This window comes from Haliotis rubra, unplaced genomic scaffold (assembly GCF_003918875.1).
Source record: "Haliotis rubra isolate DU_JTF1 unplaced genomic scaffold, ASM391887v1 Scf256, whole genome shotgun sequence".
NCBI classification, from domain to species: domain Eukaryota; kingdom Metazoa; phylum Mollusca; class Gastropoda; order Lepetellida; family Haliotidae; genus Haliotis; species Haliotis rubra.
Window position 1 is genome coordinate 943,815 of NW_025766625.1, and position 22,867 is coordinate 966,681.

General features: G+C 39.6%; 1 protein-coding gene across 1 annotated transcript in view; it reads left to right on the forward strand.

Annotated features, from left to right (window-relative positions):
* Window positions 1-21,500, forward strand: part of LOC124279752 — a 59,068-nt gene extending 37,568 nt beyond the window's left edge. The window contains exons 3-4 of the mRNA XM_046715619.1: window positions 8,054-8,286; window positions 20,140-21,500. Of these exons, the coding sequence (XP_046571575.1) occupies window positions 8,054-8,286; window positions 20,140-20,184 (278 nt within the window). The 3' untranslated portion in view covers window positions 20,185-21,500. The remainder of the gene's footprint in view (window positions 1-8,053; window positions 8,287-20,139) is intronic.
* The last annotated feature ends 1,367 nt before the right edge of the window (window positions 21,501-22,867 follow it).

The window sequence follows — 22,867 nt, forward strand, 5'->3', positions numbered from 1 at the left end:
GATAGATATTTTGTTTGATATGATGTAGTCGTTTTCCGACTCACTTAAGGTTTCTCGTCAATCACACTTGCTCACCTATTAGATTTATCAGCTCTTGAAAAATGGACTCTTCAAATCTCGCTACATGGCCTATGAACTTTAAATGTCAGACATATTCAGAAAAAATGGACATCAAGAAAACATTAGATATAATACAGCTTTAGCTTGGGGCTTTTTTCTATGTATGTTGTATATTTTGAAACCCAAAAGTCATACTTTATGGATATAAAATTCTTTGATGTAGAAAACGACGCAATTGTTATGAAAAAAAGCCTCTAAAGAGATTAAGACAGGTAACATGAACCAGTATAGGAGGTTGCCCTATATGAATCTTCTCTAATTTTTTGAAATTCTACCACAAACGTATGTTCACATATAGTCAATATATAACCAGCATAAGTCTCTAAATAAACACGTTCTCTTTCCTTTTCAAGCTAACTACAAAATACAAGATGTTCACTCGCACTTTCATGTTGTCTCCTAAACTCAGACAGGAATCTAATCAAGGTACATGCTGTTATTTTTAAATAAATTAGTTTCTATTTTGGGAACATTAGTACATGTTGTTCATTTTAACCAGACACTAGTTGAGGTATTTTGATGTGTGGGAACTATCGGATTTAGGTGTGCACTTGTTAGTTGTATACCCTCAGGAACATACCGAATTGTTCAACAAAAATACGAATTCATCAGACTAGTAATAAGGTAGATGATACTTAAGATGAAACTGGTGCTGAAGAATCTCCGAAAAAAGCTCTGATACAATGTACCCTTTGGGAATTCACACCGTACATCTGACGAGATTAATATACTCATTTTAGACATCCACTTTAGAATCAATTAAGACCAGCTTTGACAAGGCAATCAGTACGTCAAAGTCGTGCAGGCATTCATAAAGGTGCGTTGTCACGGTGCGACTTGCAGTAACAACTTGTAGCGACAACAAAAATCGTAACTGCATCCCCAAACAACATGTTAATGTTGAATACGTGTTGATATTCTGCTGATTAATATCTCTACACTGTTACATCAATTCCTCAGATTCGGAACTATCCTTTGTTTTTGTTAAAAAAAGGAAAGAACAGCAGGATGAATAAAGACGTTACCTGAAATACTTCTACATTGTTCAGGTCATTTTTGTAGCCTACTTACGACCCACTCATACCTGTTAAGTTCTTTTCTCCATCCTACACAATTCCAAGTATGAAAATGATTCAATATTTTCAGTCCCATGCTTCATAATGATCAGACGTATATAAATGTTATGATAAAGCTTGTAAATATATGCTTATACGGCTGTACTATTTAAATAGTCAGAGTGGAAAACACCGATACATCGCTCTCAAATCATGTTTAAACGAACCCTTTTATTTTTCAAAAGTAATATGCTTAGATGACTCTACTATTTAAATATTCAAGGTAGAAAATACCGATGTATATTTTCTCAAATCACGTATACACAAACCTTTTTAGTTTTCAAACTTTTCAGCGGCGTGAAGCAATTACACCACCCACGGTAAGCAGTAAGGAGATATCGATTCTTCATAGAATTCAACAAGGAGTCGTAAGCGTTAGGACGTCACAACGGTAATTACCCAAGCATACGCTCTTCCCGACCAAAACCTTTTTCGCCATGATCAGCCTATTCACAAAGTCATGCTTTACTCACAACGTTTGCGAAGGACCATAGACGAGTAACAGAGATAGAGCTACTAACTGTATACACCGGAAAACTGTTTTGTCCCAAATCGATACCTGCTTATTTGTTAAGACTAACAACCTTTGTAGATTCTAAGAGATGCTACCCATTGCACAACAGAAATCAACCTTGTAAGAACTCCATTGATTTTGTATTGGCATATATGGTGAATCAATTATTGTGAAAGAACATGTAAAGGCGTCACAACTCTCACACAGCATGAAATAATTGCAGTTGCGAGAAATGGAGATATGAGGGAAGTCGACCTGCATACAACCAGTGGCCCCGTATGTCAACGGTAACGATCGTTTACTCCTATATTAAGGGGAAATTATCTCTTTTATTGAGATGGAGTCATGGTGCGAAGAATTCATCAAGCGTCTAACGTGGGGCAGGCCATCATAGAAGCTTGAAAGCAGAACATTCTCATACAAGTGGGAGGGCGCTCGTGTCATTCCAGCATGATATTCTGTCTCATTCATGTTGTATTGGTCGGTCTTCTGGGGGCCTTAATGCAGCTCTTAAATCTGAGACAAGGAATTGGCTGATTATCGTCGTGTGAATGAGCGCCACTTTAGCCGTTACGTCTTGCATCTTGCCCAGACTGATGGGACGTTGATAGGAATATCTGTATATGTCCCGTACATTCCAAGACACTCTGGGTAGCGACGTGGAGATGGACAGATAACTGATTGCTAGGCTGTCTCGAGTTTATAAACTTGCTTGTCGTGTATGGTAATCAAGCGATGTCAGTCGGTATTCTGCGCGGCTGAAGTAATATTACGACCCCAGCTTAATGTTGAAGGAAAACCTAACGTAACGTACGGAAGCTGAAGTAATTATGGTTAGATTTACATATTCCGCATAAGCGAAAACAGGTGTAATTTTAACAAAACAATGTGAATCTGGTATTCCAATTCATTATCAGCAGATCCTTTCGTAGCGACGGAACGTAATTCTGCACATTGAAAATTACCTCGCTTGCTCAGTATAGTATGTTATCATAAATACATGACGCAAAAAAGGCTTGAATTTGAATTATGTAAGTGCAAAATGGAATTACCGAAGGAAACACAGCTCTGTGTTTGCCGTGTTAAGTGACCGCTACTTGTGTAGTCGATCTATACATTCAGCTGATGTCGGCTCTTGTAGCGCCTTCATCATTGTCGTAAGCAGCTGAGCTTCAGCTCCTTTAAGAAAAGCACTGAGGATCAGGACCAATAGATCATGGATTCATCTGAACAAAATGTTGATGCATTTAAAGACAATGGTGATGACAGTGTCAATATATACTATCCCCAAAAAGAAACGCATAGGCGTTTTGTACTTTAAAAAATCTATTAATTACCTTTTGTGTTCAAACAATCGTCAAAATATGTAACAAAAGTGTTGATAACATGAGATTTCTTACAAGGATCAAAAAGGCAACGCCACAAGGTAACCGAAATCATCTTCCAGTTGAAATTGTGCAGGAAAGAGCAATCACTGTCTGGCTATAAGAATACAGGTTACTTTCGGAAATCGGCATTCGTTTTGAAGGAGTTTCAAGGTCAGATCGCTACGCCACGTCTTGACTCTGCGACACTGAGTATCGCCATTGAAAGAATGCACGCTGGAGATTACCAATCTTCTGTTGCCACAGGTCTGAATGTTAGTCTGAACACAATATCACGGCTTGCAGCTCGTTACAACCAAACAGGTATAACAAATGACCGTCCCCGTACAGGCAGACCTCGAGTCACCACTGTAGCCAAAGATCGGTACATCCGGGTACTACATTTTCGTGATCGTACTGCCACGGGTGAGAGCACAGCAGCCAGAGTGCCTGAACTTCGGAGCATATCCGGTCAAACTGTACGGAACAGGTTGAGAGAGATTGGACTGAGAGCCAGGTGACCTGACGTCGGGACAGTGCTACGTCGTCACCATCGCGCACAACGTCTCTGTTATCTAAAGTTATCCACTTGGTTGTATAGACATTTCTTTCTTCTGACCTGATGTAAACAATCTTGTACTAAAGTCTATTTGTGGACGAGTTATACATGTTTGAAAAGACAACGTTTTCGCAACAGATTTCTGACCTATGCGTTTCTTTTTTTGGATAGTATATTTAAGTAATTAGCTAAAGGTTTACCGGGTCTGTCTGGGGATTGCATTTCAAGTATCTTGAGCGGCAGCACCACACTGACGAGAAGGACTGATTGCGGGCAGTGACGGTACACGATATGGCTATTAGAATACAACATTGTCAAGAAAATGACTGGTGCCATCGGTAGGGCAGGAAACGCTCACCTTTTCGAGGTTCCATAACCCTTTGATAGTGATTCATAAATGAGAGAATCTGTATGGTATACAGACATAAAAATCGGGAAGCTTTTAGAAGATTCCCTGATAAAGATGAGATGTTTTGGAAGAATAATAACATGTCTTCTAAGATTGAGTAAGTCAGAGAATTGGGTTTACCCTTTTCGCGAACATCTGGTTTCATCACGGTCGACAGTAATTCAGAAATGCGTATCATGAGAGAATCTTTATGGTATGCAGAGGTATAAACCTGGAGGTTTCTGAAAGATTCGCCAATAAAGGTTAAATGTTTTGGGAATAACATATCTTCAGGGAAAAGCTCAGATCATCCTTCATGTACCGCTAAGAATGAGTAAGTCAGAGAATTGGGGGTTACCCTTTTCGTGAACGCCTGGTTTCATCACCTCTCTTCAGTGATCCATTCATATAAGTTACACAGCTATTTTTCCCTTTACACCAAATGGACCTTATTTCTGTGGTTAGTCAAGACTGCGTATTCTTTTGTACTGACGTTCTATATTTAAAGCCGTTTACTCTATTTACAAGTATATCACGGCGTGGTCCTAGACGTCTATTCATTTGGTGCAACCCACTAGCAAAGGCATGGTGCCAAGAAATATAATCGGTGCGAACCGGGATTTGAACCCGCGGTCATGTGTGTCTGGCTGCAAATCTGCGTATACAAAAGACGCGCAAATCTGCAGTGACCTCATGTCGCCAAGAGAAGTCCATTGTTTGTGAATTTTAGAATATACATGTTGTAGACATTATTAAACTTATTTCAAAAAGTAAATTTCATCATTACATCATTTACGACAAATACGTCTTGTGAACTTTCAACTCTTGTCATTGAAATCCAAAATTTAAACAATCGTTGTGACCTCCCTGTTTGGGAGTTTGCTTCCACAAGAAGTTGACGTTGCGAGACATAACTCTTCAAAGGACCATTACATCAAACCACCGCCCCCATTCTCACTTCTCGGTAAGCCTTGGCAGATTAAGACAGACTGCAGTATGAGCACAGCAGACAGTCCTGCATCCTGCTGTGTTAACTTAGTTCAAACCTGTCTTTATGTGAACTATTTTTACCCATCGTTAAGGAATCTACTTCATCATAGTCAAGCACAGAGTGTTCTTTAAGTGACTAACAGTACTCACTGGACATTGTGTCGATAAGTGTAAGTGAAGAATACATTTGCGCCTCTGAATAGCAAGTCTCCCAAATATTTTCTTCTTCTGAACTTGGTAGTTAGGCTGGGGGCATGAACCCCTCTTTCGTCCCACACATCTTGTGATGAAGATTACACACATTAACCTTCTGACGATGGATTGGCGGCGGTTGGCACATTAACGACACGGTCTTCATAAACTAGGGCTTATTATACCGGCTGTGATTCGTAAATATCTCCCGAAATGATTGCAGTGAATTTGTGAGGAGGGAAATCGGTTCAGGATTGAAAAGATGTTTATTACCAAACTTTCCCTTGAGGATTTGATTGTGTAATCTCACGAAGTAAGACAAATCGACGTCCCGACTGCAGAAGCGTCTGTGCTCACAATGTAACGCGTGTCAACTGAACCGATTAGCGACCTGCCAACCATAACATTTAACATTTGCTTTTAACTGTCCTCTTAAAACAGTGTGTGTTCTCCTAATTTCAGGGTTACTCGTTATTACTGTTCATTTTAGATAAAAGTACCAAATTCTTTCTGAATTACTTAATTAAATACACAGTCATATTAGATTCTTTCGTTCTAAGGTAGTTGGTTTACTGACTGAATGGCATTTTATATTTTCTAACACAAAGTGAAAACGTTCCTCTCAATGAATACAGCCGAGCTCTGGTCATGGGCATAATAAACGTTCCAGTCGTGAAACAAAAAGACTCATTGTCTTATATCAATTTCAATTTTTTGCAAAAGTACGTGACGTGTTGAAAAGACTTGTAAAATGACACTGGTGATTGCCTCAGTGGTATTCTTGTCAGAAAGTAAGGATACGTCCTTTTCGAATATAAAAACAAGGTGTTATTTGCATGTCATCATCATGAAATCATGTTACTTAGCTCTCACGTCAGATGCCTTAACTAACTCGCTGGGTGTACAATTTCTGTTTTAAATATCATAAAGAATCCTCGAGAGCAAAGAAATATGATACATGCTTTTCTCCAAGGAAAAACAGGCTATTCATTCGTTTAACTTTCTGAGCCGATGTCGCTTACATTAAAATATTGTCTTTCTTTATCTTTTTTTCCCATTTCTTTTGTAGAAAAAACATACCCCACTTGACCAAGAATGATATTAGTGTTGTCACGAGCTCGATCCCAGACATTTTCTTTCCAAATTGAAATTGCTTTTCCCCTACCTTTCACTTGTCCAATTTAAACTGTTTTAATGCCACGCTCGGAACACAATCCTCGCTGTCAATTGGATTAAAACGGCAGATTGTTTACGTATTAGAGGGCTTTTGCAAACATGATTTGCAAGTTTTCAATTACAAACATATACCCTGGAAAATGACAGCCTTATAATGTGTCAATTGACCTTTGAGGTGATCCACTTAATACTCTATTTAATTATACTTGGAGATGATAAGAGAATCGTACTTGTGCATCAGATTCCACCAGGCAGTCCTGAGAGGGCTCTATTGGACAAGTGTGTGGGAGCTTGCCAGAATCTTATTGAAGAAAGCCTTCCTATAACGCGTTCAGACTTCCATTGACTTCAGTGGGGAAATGACATTGACATGAAACTCTCGACTGGTATTTACCATGCCCTAGCGAAACTAGGAGGGCACTTAATATTAGCCAAAAGATCGAAACGGGGAATAAAATGCTTAAAAATGGAAATTAAGATGTTAAGGAGAATAAGAAAAACATCTTGCGATTTCCCATTAGTTGAGAGACAATATTGTCATCCTTGTGTTCCAAGTTCCCGCACTTCATTTCTTTTACGGCATTCTATAGAGCGATTCCGATTTGAAAGCCTTCGGCGAGCATAAGTGAAGCTTTTAGGGCATAATTACTTCAACATTATTAGTTTCTTGCTCAAATGGTCCAGGACACGTTTAGCAAACATTGGGAATACGAGGTTAAACTTCGTAGAAGCGTTTTCCCCATTTAAACATATCCTTTTGAGCATTAAATAATGTCATTTCGGTACAGTAATATAGCAACAAAGGTCATTGCTCTTCCATGGATGGTTATCTTTATTTAGCCACATCCTATCATCAATTGCATCAAGCTTGACCGTTCCTTAAGGGACTCCTCAAGGAATGTGTTCTTTGTTGAGGTAAATGGACGCATTTATACCTGATGGCACATATACCTGTATGGAACCTTGGCTAAATGTGCCACATATTTAAGCTCAAATCAGGATGATTATGCAGACAACACTAACCAAAATGTTGTATTTGTTACGCAGTAATTAATGATACGTGTTAACTCGATATAATTCGATATAGACGCCATGGATAAGCAGAACCATGACAGGAATGTAGAAATGCGCTGTGGCGGAGCGTATTTTCAGTTACCTTGCAACAAGTGCCTTGTCAGAGTTGCCATTCAACTACCACCTGGTGCCCTTTGTATTTCCCCATGTGAGCTTGTTTTTCTATTTTGAATCCTCTCCAATGGAATAAAAAAAATTGTAACGTCGATATTTGAAACTGAGTGTTCTCGGATCCTGACGTTTTATAATTCTACTTTTGTAGATTGCATCTATGCAGGGCGTGAAACCTTTACCAGCTACATGTTTCGATAAAAAAATCGATATGCATTGGGTTTCAAATTTACATCAGAGTTATCCATATTTTAATAAAACTGTGTACAGCCAAACCGCCTGTAATTATTTTAAAAGCATTATTAAAGGGACAGGTTTTATCTACTTCAACCAAATGTGCAGCTCTTATCCTTTCAAAGGAGACTTCCCATTACTGAAGCAGCCTGACGGACACAAAACCTTCTCCTTCAACTGAAGTGTGTGAATGTACCCTTTCTTGTTTTGTTTCAGGCAATGGAAAGAGGTCGGACCCAAACATCGCCCAGACAATAGACACCCAGAAACAGAGCAACTTGTTAAGGCAGCTTCTTTTACGTGAACGGTTTTCCCCCTCCGTTGGATTAGATATGAACGAAGAACAGAATGGAGATGACTTAGACAGTTTTCAGGATGACATTCCACAGAGACCCTCCGCGGAGAGACAGAGCGATATTGATAGACTTAACATCATGTTAAGGACTTTGGTAGGTGTTTGATACTCTGAACCAGGGTTCACCCATGTATACATGTATTGGTGTCAAAGGTTGTGATTTATACACCTACGTTTGGATGGAATGCTTATATGGGTGAATCAATGAGGTTTGTGGGTGTTTTATATATGTATAGATAACATCGGGCTCGTAAACAGGCGACTTAACGTTTGATAATGAATTTCTTAGAGTTAGGTTACAAATTTTGGTTTTCGTTTCGTCAATTTTTTCAATCGCGTCAGTTCTATTTTTTCCGATTTAGTGAGTGGATGTTGCTTCAAGCCGCTGTCGGCAATATTCAATCTTTATCATGGCGACCTGGAACTTGATCTACCGGTGCTTGATAACACGAACCACGACTTAAACATTCCAATCGGTTCACACATCATTTATTATTCAGTTATTATTAAGGCATCCATATCCTACACGTATTTCTGGTAAATGTTGTGCTTGCAATGACCTATTGTTGTTTTGGTACATGAAGTTTATTGGCACAATATTCGGATTAGGGCAAGGGATTTTTGAAACTTTCAATCGATCAATATGTTCTCATGCAATCAGTGAACATCAGAGAAATACATTTCTCAGCTTTAGGTGGATAAACATATTTCACCTTGGCCTTATTCCCAAAATTATTATATTGTTTTTAATATCATACACCATTGTCAACGTGTTTTTGACGACAGGAGAACTAGCTCACAAGACGAAGAAATATGATGAGTTCAACGTCTTTAGTTGTTATACAATACATGATAAAGTAATACACGGAGAAGGCAATGTGTTGAGAAGCGTTCCAGCTCAATGTCATGGCATTACGTACGAGCGGCATATCCTGCTCATGGCCGCTTAGTTTTAACACATGAAGAGCGCTATGACATCATTAACACAATATTTTCATCATCCTAGGAGTACAGACAACCAACTGTCAACCGAGTGCTTTATGATCCCACAATCCCAATCGCCCTCATCTTCTTGGCCCAGTTCGTTTTCTGTTTAAACGTGATGATCTTGTTTTTAGGCAAAATGATTTGGGCTCGTAGGGAGTGAGTGAGTGAGTTTAGTTTTACGCCGCACTCAGCAATATTCCAGCTATATGGCGGCGGTCTGTAAATAATCGAGTATCGAGTGATCAACAGCATGAGCATCGATCTGCACAATTGGGAGCCAATACATGTGTCAACCACGTCAGCGAGCCTGACCACCCGATCCCGTTAGTCGCCCCTTACGGGAAGCATAGTCGCCTTTTGTGGCAAGCATTGGTTGCTGAAGACATATTCTGCCCCGGATCTTCACGGGTCTGGGCTCGTAGGAAAACACCTATTATCGAACCCATCATGGCTTATAAGCGAGATACCAAGCAATGTTAGACATGTTGATACTAAAGGAATATAAATATCAGCAAGAGAGCATCGTTTGTCATTGTGGCGAGGTGTTCCGATGTTATCTTTGGTAACAGTACCACCATTCAGGCTATAACGCTTACGACCAAACACGTGGTATCAACACTGATTTTACGCGGTCAATTAATCTAATTTACTACATTTTGGCTTTTACACCCAATGGCATCTCTTTCGACAGGTAATAGAGACTGATTGTTCTCTGACATTTACGTTTCCTCTCCACCTGTGCTGACACGCCATGATATAAGTGAAATAGTACTCCCTGGAGTGTGGAGTAATGACGTGCAAATTTGTGAAGGTGATAGTGATGACTTTATGGCGTGGGTTGACCCGTTGACCTGCTCCTTCAGGTAGAATAGCTGATGTGTGATACTTTTATGTTGTGTTGACTCTTCTGGGTGTCGTTGAGGATGGGAGGGCAGTTAATGTCTCCGAGTGGACAATCTCCTTATGTTCACAGACATGTCAATATGACGTATATTTACAGCCAGAGTCATTTATAATTCTGTGACTTGTACACACTTCTAGGAACAGGCGATATTTCAAGACCAACATTCTGGTGGTAACGGATGTGAGACTACTTAATTCTGACCTGTCTTGGAGAAAGCAGATGAAATCTTTTCGCAAAGAGGCTATTGTTGAATGAGTGTTAATTTGAATCGATTGTGGCTGAAAATGGTCAATAACGTCACTTGTAATAGCATTCCAATCGATAGTGTTTGCATCCGTCGAATACAGTATTTACAGTATGCACTTGCGCGCTTCCATGGCAAACACAAGAACACATTAGAGTTCATTATGAGTTATTGTGCTCGGGAAGGTATTGTTTTAGTTATTGAAAGGCAGAATACAGGCTTGGCTGCAGTAGAACCCCTTTGACATGGACATTTCATTTATGTAACATATCCGTGTTACTTGTTATCACATATTTACAGATTAAAATAAATGAATGCAACCAAGCTGGTTCGGTGATCAGGCTGGTTCAGCTCATCATCAGCTCAGGGCTCTTGTCCCTTTTACACAAAACCCAGACAGCGAATGGGACTTCCGGGAAGCGCTGCCTAGTCGAACCCCAACAAGATCGTTTCGGAGTATGTATTGACTCCCGAACAGTGCATTCTGTATTAACCCTATTACAGGCAGGGCTGAGTATTCCCAGTGTTAGTCAAGGGAGTGGGAGGTCCCAAACCTAGGACACAAACAACAATGGGGAGTTGGACTATTTGGTACTTGTTATGCAAGCGTAAAGATTCGTAAGCGAGGTCCGCAAATTTACGACGTTTCTCCTGAATCTTGTCAATCACATTTGTGTCAAAAGGAAGAGGAATTTCAATAATATAAATATATTCATTAGCTTTTTTCAAAATCGACCCTCTCAGGTTTGCTGGCTTTGGATACGTCTGAGACTGTATTCGGGCCTACTCCAAGGAATTTTATGATTGTCATTTTCCATGACGCCCTCTACTTATACTGGGTCGTACCATGGATGGACCTCTGAGTCAAAACCACAAACACGGCGAAGACGGACCGATCATCGTTATCATGTCCCTTAAGATACTGTGTTTGTTCATCCACTGACAAGGTGTTGGACAACTTCGTTAAACTTCACTCCATAACCTATATTTCATATTTACAATTTGATGCAAAATAACACATTGACGGTTGTGCTGACTGATTACACGACATGTTTTATGGATGGCAACTTCTTTTTATTCTATACAACGTTTCAGAGCTGAGATGATTCTTGCTCCATCATCAGGCGAAGTGGCTGGTCCTGAACAGGGGACAGAAAGCCTTCTGTTTCACTTTTCAGGCTTGTCGACTTCATCCAAGCGAAGGTCTCAGCAGGGTTGCGCTTCTCCTCAGCACACTGCTCATAAACTCGGTATATGTTGTCGTTTAAGAGCCGTTAAGTGTGTGCTGATTTAATATTTCACTTCGCTTGCTGGACGCTCAGACCCGTCAACAAAATCAACATTGACATTTAGACTCCAACATCCTTGTCTCGTTTACAAAATCTTTGGAATGCCTTGCTTTCATCATTTTGCCTCACACAATGATAATCAGACAAACAGATCCAACCAAACTCTTACAATATAATTGATAAATATTAACGACAGAGGGAAGACCTATGCTTCTGGCATTTATTTTCTGACACGATTCTTCGTGTGAAGTGGTTAATGCTCAGAGTTTCTTGTGCTCTCAACAACGTCAAAAGAATAGGAGAGGGCGGGCACAGTGTAAATATTTGTGGCTTTGACTTTATTGTGAACATTCAGATTTTTTTTTAATCTCCATTTGTATTTGCCTTTTTAAGTATCAATTTTTTAACCAACAATGCATCGTTGCAACCCCAACATCCCTTTCCGGTTCCTTTCTATACATAATATCATTGGAAATGCAGAATGATGACACAAGATCTATAAGACATGTAAAAGAGGCGGTGGTTTTTCGGATCGATCAAATCACCTCTCTTTGGAAGAAATATAACACAAATGTGTACAATTAAAGCGGAACATTCCCTAAATCCGTGAGAGTATCGAAATAACGAAGTAACGATGAACAGGTCCAATACCGGTTTCGAACCCCATCAACCTATTAGATTTGGACTTTTCAATTACTTTCAGGCAATCAGGTGTTATGAAACACACCAGTGGCGACCTTATTTGTTCGTGTACATTATCTTTATGCTCCTCTACTATGGTTCCTCAAGGTTGTATTTGCAGGGTACAGACTGTTTCCAAAAACCTTTCATTGGAATCCATGGTGGGTCCTTTCTCATCAATGCAATTGGATGCATTCAGTTATTTGTAAACTTGTTTCCAATCACATTTGAAAAGTTATTTTGTTTCACGAAATGACTTTACTTGACCCATTTTTCTATCAGTCCAAATCTGTAACTTTGCCTTCCGAGGAATGAAGAATCTGATTTAAGATCTTTTCTTTTGTTGTCTTGTATTTTTTTCCAAATCGATATTTGATGTTTTGACGTTGCTATCCCTGAGGAATATACGTTTAAGTAAAGTTCTATCTGGTAGAGATCTTGTATCGTTTTAGTTTGTTTGGTACAAGTTTTCCTCCTGATATTTTGTTTATTATTTTGTTCTTTATCTTTGAAAACTGCATGGAGTTTCTCCTGTGTTCGGGGTGCAGTGCACACAGGATACTTAATGTCATACCCTTTCTCAATCGGTAAATGAAATGAGATGAAAAAATATGCAGTTGATCATCAAAAAGTTCATTGACAGGAGAGTTGGAATCGCCAGAAAAGACTTTTATATCAACATCAGATCGTTGAATGTATTTGGCTCACCGTAACTATGGACGTCGATGCTGGTCGCGAATAGGTTCTCGGTACGCATACACTGGCATGGCATAATCGGAATGCAGCTAGAAGGGTTTACTTGTTGGATTTCTGGCCAATTCACCTGAGAATTTAAGTTGGTGTGTCCAAGATATCGATGGATGGGTTCTATGCCCCTCTTTGTGGTATGTCCCATCGCCAGTTTGGTTGGTTTGTATACCGGAGGAATCCGACTGGGATGTGGACTGAAAGGTAATTTGTCTCATGGCACTCGGTGTTCAGGTGTACGCCAGCTTCATTACCCGTGAAGATCCGGTTTAGAACTGGTCTTCAGCAACGCAGAGACGACTAATGGGATGGGGTGGTCAGGCTCGCTGACTTGGTTGAAACATGTCATGGTATCTCAAATGTGTATATCATGCTGTTGATCACGGGATTGTCTGGTCAAGACTTGATTATATGCAGACCACCACCACATAATTGGAATATTGCTGAGTGAGGCGTCAAACAACAAACACACACAAACAAAAACTGGGCGATAGGGTTTGGTTCAAGGGTATATATCATGTCCATCTTTGCCCACCAATAAAAGGCATGCATCATTGATAGGTACACGAACACGTCAACAGACATAGCTCTCTATCGTCTTCACTTTGGTTCTTTCTTTTGGGCGCAAAGAATAAATGTGTTATAAAACAAATGTTTTACTTAACAGGAACATCACCGTTTTGCAATGAAAACGCGTCGATGCCTGGCATCACCGCGAAATAACCCACGTGCTGATGTCTTATATAAACACTCTCTGATAAGAGCAATTAATGTCGATTGTATGATCCCGAATGTGTCATGAGCATGTGTTTCACAGTATTAGCGAAAAAGTGAGCGTATCTTGTCCTACATGTGGTACCTGTCATAAACACGGGCGAAGAGTTAATGAAAAACACGGGAAGGTATGGTATAATTCAAAATTAGGAATTGCGTGTTACCAACAGGGTACCATGTGACCTTGGGCATGTTGTTATGTAAGGGCAATAGTCCTTGAACAAAGCGTTATACCTGTTCCTCCGAACCACCGATAAGACCACTGAGATACGATTCAAAAGATATTTTCTAATGATACATTTCTTGAATGGAGGTTTAGGTTACGCTGGACGCGACATTATGGCTATGACTCACTTGAATAATTGTATGTTAATTGAAATGTGCTTCCACATGTGTAATAATCTGTGGTCATCACGCCATGCAGGCATTTGGTAATTATTAAAGCAAAACGTGTGACTCTCACGACTGAAACTAGACACTCTGTAGAGGTAATTCAGCTCCTTGAAAGAAAAAGAAATATGTGTCTCAGTCGGTAAGGATAGTTGAACTCATGGCTGTGACAACATAACCATCGAGGGATTAAAAAGACATGTCCTACAGCCTATCATCATCTAGTTTCTTCCAAACAAACACACTGCCAATGTTTAGGTATATTTATTATTGACACAACTGACATCGTACCACCTACCCCGGAATACAAGGACCATACTGTCAGTTGACATCTAACCACGATATTATTGCAATGAAAGTGATAACATAGAAACTCTACTAAAGCGGAATCCATTATGCGATTTCGACTATATCATAGGAATGTGTTTATTCACATTCAACTAGTGACAATACAGCGTGTTAGCGAAGAGGTCGGCCTATCCTGCGCCACCTGCAGCTCCCGTCACCAACACACGCAAAGGCAAGGCAAACATTCGTCTAATACTTTTAAATTTTCTATCTGATAAGTCGGAATCAGCGTTTACGATATGTTATTTTCTTGAAGTTTAAATACACGCTAGTCAGTATTACTGCCCGATGAGTGATGTTAGTGGTGTTACTTTAATCAAAAAGACGGGTTATAGCGAACACCTGGTGTTAAGAGACGGGTGCAGTCGATGCAACAGTTGAACGTACATTTAAGGGTCACGGGTAGTTCAATCGACAGTTACTATTAAGGTACCGCAGTTTTCTATGCAAAATAGCGTGTAATACTCAATTGATCATGAGTTCAAATCCCAGTTATGATTCTTCCACCTCACCAGTGATCGAGGGTTTGAAGAGAGTAATGCACCTGCATCACTTTGGGCTTTTCTCTCATATTGTAATTTACCATTCAGTAAAGTAACTGGAATACTTTGCAATGCTTCGTTGAACCAGCTCACTCACTATATTACAGGGGCCTAGTGATTAAAGTGTTCGCTCCTCACGCCGAAGACCCGGGTTCGATTCCCCACATGGGTACAATGTCTGAAGCCTATTTCTGGTGTCCCCGTGATATTGCTGGGTTATTGCTAAAAGCGGCGTAAAACCATACTTACTCACTACTTTACAGGGGGCACGCAGTGATATGACGGACATATTGTCCAAAGTATACGTACTTTTAACCAAACCATTCAATAGCCACTTACCCATTCACTTATGTATGATACCTAGTGTTGACGGGTACTGTAAAAAGACAAACTGTGATATGTGCAATTATCACCCTTGCGACATCTCTGCCTTTGTAGAATTCGAATCTGTAACTTTATAATTCTTGTTTCCACTGGCTGAGGGGCGGTGGGGTAGCCTAGTGGTTAAAGCGTTGGCTCGTCACGCCGAAGACCCGGGTTCGATTCCCCACATGGGCACAATGTGTTAAGCCCATTTCTGGTGTCCCCCGCCGTGATATTGCTGGAATATTGCTAAAAGCGGCGTAAAACTAAACTCAGGCAGTCAGTCCACTGGCTGAACTATATTTACCACCATTCTTGTCATATCACAAGAAGGGCAAAACACTATGTAAAACACAGAAACCCATTAGGGGAAACGAACTCAGAACTTGATTCGCTTGTGACGAGCAAACATTTCCTGTCTAATCTACCCCAGGGCGCCATCATCTATTCTATTAGATAGTTGCCTTCGTACTCCGTTATGTATTTGTTAAGCAGTATGGAAAGTCAATATTCGGTTTTAAGCGTATATGTTTCATACACTGACTACATTACTGGTCTAAAAGGTTCCTGTTTATCTAGCTAATGTGACACATAATCAGACTGCAATGAAACCTAAACAAACAGGGCAGGCTATAGTTGGATTGTCAACAGTCTGCCATATGAAAAAACAACAATGCTGAACGAAAACCTTGATGTAAACTTTGCAATTGATTCTTTTTTTGGTATTTTGAAAGTGATTATTGAGTATCTTTTAAAGGCTAAGTTCATTGAGATCTAAACTGGGGTATGCACTTAATCTACTGAACAATAGTTCAAAGATAGTATACGTTGTTATAAGATGGATTTGTTTACATCGCACAAAGCGTCTTCTATTGAACAGATTTGTACTCATAAAACACCCACGATGCAATGCTATCTTTGGCATAATGTAAGCAGTGTTATGTTTATAGTGTTCAGTGTTTTCAACGCTTACGACTAAATGGAATTTATTCTTGCAGAGAACAGGAACTTGTACACGTGAGGCTTATTGTGAAAACACCAAAGAGATACCACTATGGATTCATATCTTTTTCATAAATGGGATCTCTGGTATACATTGTGATTGATCAGATAGATAGGAGAATGGTCACTGTTCATATAGTAGACATAAATTTATACACTGTCATTATCAAATAGATAGTGGATACTGTTATCGACACAGATAATTGAGGATCTATGGTATATCACCTGACTGTTCATATAGTAGACATAAATTTATGATCACTGTTATACATTATCAAATAGATAGTAGACACAGAGTTATGATCACTGTTATACATTGTGAGTTATCAGATAGATAGTAGACAGAGAGTTATGATCACTGTTATACACGGTAACTTATCAGACAGATAGTAGACAGAGAGTTATGATCACTGTTATACATTGTGACTTATCAGATAGATAGTAGACAATGAGTTATGATCGCTTTTATACATTGTGACTTATCAGACAGATAGTAGACAGAGAGGTATGATCCCTCTTATACATTGTGACTTGTCAGACAGATAGTAGACAGAGAGTTTTGATCCCTGCTATACATTGTGACTTGTCAGATAGATAGTAGACAAGAGTTATGATCACTGTAATACATTGTGGCTTATCAGATAGATAGTAGACAGAGAATTATGATCACAAGTATACATTGTGACTTATCAAATGGTTTGAAGACAGTGAGTTGGGATCAATTGTTTACAAGTAGACAGTGAATAAGGAATATGTATCTAAAACTTGTTTCTTGGAAAGATCTTGCTGGGGTGAAATTAAGCAACATTTCCTTGAAGATACTGCTTCAATGACAATGTATTTCAAGGCCTTTGGCATCAGCGGTCTCCATGACATCACAATTAATTGACTAATCTCTGGTTAGCTGAACTTTTTGACTTGAAGAACCGAAACTGTTTACATACTGAAACTATGAAGGGTGAATTTGGACGATAAATACAATCTCACCCTCGTATCTTTTGACATCAAATATTTCAACAACCGTCCATGAAAGTTGAAAGCTCATCAACAACCCTCGCAGTTTGAAACTTTTATTGACTCTTGTTGATATATTTGATTTCAAAGCACGTTCGAGTGAGATTCTCTATTCATCAGACAGAGAGTAAGAGGATATTATTTGAACAACGTAAGAAACACCTGATTTCCTAAACATTGCTATAATTATTCTGAGTTTGACTTGCACACGCACTGAGAACGTTGGGACGTCAGTGTACTTAAACTGCAGTACTTTAGACATACATAGGGTACTCTGTAAAAGAGCGCTATTTACGGTGGCTAAACAAATACCCTTTTATAATCCCTGAAACTTGCATCAAGTAATGGATATCCCCAGGACTTTTAATGTGGACAGCTCGCCTCGTTATTGTGAAACATAGCAGTCATAATGGGCAGTTTAGGCCTTCTTAACTCTTTAGCGAATGGAACATGTAAGAAGGGCGGAATTTGTAGCACCGAAGGATGCATGTATATGTAGGTTAACGTAGACCGTTTTCAACTGCTTATACTTTTGGTATTAAGTTCCAAATCTGCCATCAGGAACAATTACATTACGTTTGACGTTATGACAGAGAAAGTTTGGGTATGGGTGTACAATTGGACCTTCTCTCGTGTATATGAGTCTTCTTTATTGACACTAAGACCATTAAAGTTAAAAGCATGTCTACGTGAATTTAAAAAATGACTCACCTTTGGCATATATCAATTCCAGTTGTTTTGCGTGCATTTAAACATTATATATTGTTGACGTTAGACGTTAGAGCAAACCACCACTCAGACCAAAATCAATTCTATGCTCATGTCTCCCCGTGGCCAATAATTGATCTCCCATCAAATAATACGGAATACTAACCTCACTAATATTAGTTTTTCCTTGGGATATTGCGCGTTTGTCAAACACAACACAGAGCACGTTCTACACCGTCATCAATCATGTGTATACTCACTGATGGCTTAAGCTGTTTATTAAGTCTCAAAGATACACAGCTTAGGGCTTAATCTTGTTTGGCGTTTTGGACCATGGCTCGAGCTGATTAGTAACATAGCATTTCATAATTACATGTCAATTTTGCCCAGGGATCCCTATCTGTGATTCCGCCTAACACTAATGTTGTTAGTGACGAAGTGTCTTGTTTGATTCCCCATTGGAAGGGCATCGCTGGTTGGCCCCACTACAGCGCTCGCCAAATGAATCCATAGTGCATGGCGGATTCTAAAAGGGGTATTTATTTGATGTTCTAAGATGATTTACTTGGGATAATACTACAGATGCCTTTGTTGGCGGAGACTGTTTTTTTAGATCACATTGCCGTCATAGGGAGTTCTTAGTGAAGGATGCGGGCCCTTTTGATTGGCGAGTTAACCGTGTTGGTATGGAATAAAAGAAGATTTCGTTTGTAGTACCATTTGATTATACGTACTTTTGAAATGGAAACATTCGATGTGATCACAGAATTATGATCTGTGAACTACAGCTCGTAGCTGAAAAAGGCAACGAAAGTATATGAGAATAATTTGGGATAGCTCTGATAAGCTTTCCAATTATAGCACGGCGTGGGAGGAACTCCTGAAGTGACGCAGGTCGTGGGCTTAACAAGTTTAGTGAAACATGAAAGTAATGGTAACATATCAAGAATCACAACCAGGGCCTCTATGGGATTCGAACCCGAAATCAGTTAAAGCACACAGTGGCCAATAGAACCACCTTTCTCCCGTATCTGATTTACCTTATAGAGTACGTTTGGTTCCCTTGTTAAACACTGCCAGAATAATTGTCTTTTCTGTTTTCTGGTATTCATCTGCAAAAATATCCATTGGTTTATTTTCCAATTCATTAGCAACTGAGTTTGTGAATGTGCACAAACAGGCAGCGGTCCATAAACACCCTTTCATGTTTTCTTTGTGTATACGTGGAATATTAATCTACATCAAAGACAACGTACTTAAGGTCAGCTGCCATCGAGACTTATGGCCCCGAAGGAAATGTCCTGTATGTGATCATATCTGTGGAACCGTTCTCGTCAGCGGTCAAACCGTCTCCCCTCAGCCCGATGGATTCAGCTCGAATGATGGGAAAATTGGCGCATTCCCTAAACCTCATTCAAATAGCATAGTACATATAATGATTCTAGTTGGAGTCCTTTGTATATATTTAGAGATATATGGTCCATATATGTATGTACAACCAATTATACACGTATATCGTGGGGCTCGGCAACCATTTTAGTATATGAATGTCTGTGTGGTCCTTGCATGAGGATGTTGTGGTAGAGTTGTCTAAAATATTCCAATATGTATTCAGCTATTAAATATTTTAATAATTCCCTTAACAGTTCTATCTAAGAAATGCTTCATCCATATTGTGAGTTTTGTTTGAGCTTTGATTGGTATGTATTTTTATGACGGCGTTATATAACAGAGGCCGGATTCATCTACGGATACAGCTGCTCAAAGCGGATCCTCTGACTTGCTCCTAGTAGTTGTGAGACCAAGCGCGAATATCCTTATTAGTTCACACACAAAAGACCCTACAAGAATTGTTTTATGTTTAATTCTATCAATTTCAGTTAAGACTACATAGGAAACAATAGCTTTTCTACACCTTTATATTATTGACGATTTTTTGGTGTTTTTTTTATAGATGCTTCAAAGAAAGCTGCGTCTGGCCGCTGAGGGTCTTGCCTAGGGCCCGAATCTCGCCAACCAACAGCACAGCGTCACGAAATCTCGGTCCGTTTCAAAAGCAAGTGCACTTTTTGAAAGAAAACGATGATGCCTATGAACAGCTGAAGTCGGAACGAATTTGAAAATCAATACTCCTTTTCATTTTAACTCCTCACCACTAACGACCTGAGAAGCCGAATCTTACAAACTTTAAAAGTCAGATTTGAACAATACCCGTGACTGATTTTCTAACTCGACCAGCATGAGAACTTTCAGAAAGGTTCATCAAGGGAAATTAGAATGTGCGTTTGATTTGATCATCAATTATTACAATATCAGAGCCTCTAACATGGCTACACGTGTTCTAGCTGGTATTCCAATGAGCGATCAAAGGATTCTCCGAGGAAGCGCCATTGACAAGACAGGATAAAGATGGCTAATGACGGATATGGGGACACAATTACAACACGAGGCGGGGGCCACCTATTTGATGTTGCAACATTTATCATGTCATTTACCTTCAGATTTATGAACTATTTTGAGTTCGTTTCTTGACGTTATTACATCCAGAGGTGAACATTTTCAACAAAACGGAACTGGCATACAGAAAGAACAACGTTTCCAGAAGGATCCATTTGATTCGAAAACCTGTTCTCAATATAACTCTAATCAACTTTTTATTCTGGAATCACAAGGAAGGAGAAAGTTATTACAATATGGTTTCTCTTTCCTAGTTTGATCATTGAAATACTTGATTACTAAAAAGAAAGTAATCGAAATATTAACATAATGATGCTCTATGTTGAGACAAGTTATGCTGATTATATTCCACATACAACTGCGATCACTACCCAGATGTATGCACAAAAAATACTAGATATTTTGACGAATTCAAAAGTTTTGAACAGGAAAATACCCTAAGAATTTGCTGACACAAATGCATGGGTACAGAAAGAAGCTTATATACTGAACGAAATTATTTTTTTTAAAACTCTCTGCATTGCATTTTTATGTGAAATGTCCATTCTGTTTGCAAAACTTTTAAATCTGAAGTTTGATGTTCGGTAACGTCTTTCTTTTGCCTCTGTTTCAAATGCTGTGATTGTTCTGTATTCTTGATCAACGGGTATTCAAGTGACGATGTCCAGAGGAAGTGGTTATTTTATATATCAGTATACCCACACCGTTCTTTGTTTAAAGGCTCAAATGATGTGATATAGATTTAACTGTCACTTGAATGGCCGTTTATATATGTCCTTTTGGTGGATCTTGTATGGATAACGTTGAAAGATGAAATAAACAGTTCATCTATGAGACGGATCGAGCCATGTGACGTCATCTCCTGTATCTGTTATTTTTGTCGGCTTGGAGAACGTGACTATCATAACCGTGACTTTATAGTTCCGGTCGATGGTTGAAAATATGTTTCACACAACTGCCCAAGTTTCAGTCATGTGTAAAGCGTGGTAAGGGTTTAACACCTTGACAAATACATTGAATTGTTTAATATGGAGGCAAGCACTTTCTCGCTTTAACGCAAGGGGCGGTTGGGTAGCCTGGTGGTTAAAGCGTTCGCTCGGCACGCCGAAGACCCGGGTTCGATTCCCCACATGGGTACGATGTGTGAAGTCCATTTCTGGTGTCCCCCGCCGTGATATTGCTGGAATATTTCTAAAAGCGGCGTAAAACTGAAGTCACTCACTAGCTTTCTCGCCATAGCTTTACTATGGTGTTAACGGAATCAGGGTGTCTAGAATTCGAAGACACACTCCGTTACCAAAGGGTGCCAAACTATAGAATATGCACATACTTAAAATCGAAATAACCACCAAAAATATTTCCATAAATTGACCAACGTAATGATTAAAAGGGACAATCGTTTCAGTGTAGCTCGACAGAAACCGAGAACATGGGTACCGCTTGTTGCAGTGTGCATGCATTACGGTGTCTGGTGCCACTGGAAAATTGGCTGGTTGTTATTGGCTGGTTGTAATTCAATGGTCGTAGCAACAAAAGAGAGAACGTCTTACCATGTACACAAGCACGCACACACATTCTCGTAATACAACTGACGGCGTTTGACATTAGCGAGCCGGGATAAACATGCCGTTCCCTAACGTTCAACAGTTAAGGGAATATTGATCACAAGAGGACTCTCTCATTTCAGAGAGTGTTTGATCCTTGGTTCACAGGAAGATTTAGGCGGCTTGACATGTGCGTCGTGTTAGGTGAAGCAATAAGTTGTTCAGGGTCTTCTTCAGTCAAGATCCGAAGATTATGGGTTTGAATCCCAGATAATGATCCTGGCTTTCACAAGGTTTGGGTTTGACCAAAGTGTCCACGGCTGCTATTTGCACTAGTGTTATACCTTCTTCCATGTCACGGTAAAGCACCGTGGTATAACTGAGGTAATGTCTAAAGCGGTGATAAACTGAACTGACTAACTCATTCATCACTGACGACCTTCTTCAACGTCACTTCCACACTCATAACCAACGTTATCACTATAATCTTGGCGGTATACTAGCCTGATGTTCAAAGCTTTTTTTTGTCACACTGATTCCCGGGTTCGATTCCTAAGATGGGTACAACGTATAAAGACTTCCTATGCACTCCGAGGTCAAAGTAATGGAACAATGGTAAAATGGTCACCCACTGACCCACCTTAATGGTCACTAAACTCTTTCTCTTGCCCTGTATCCTTT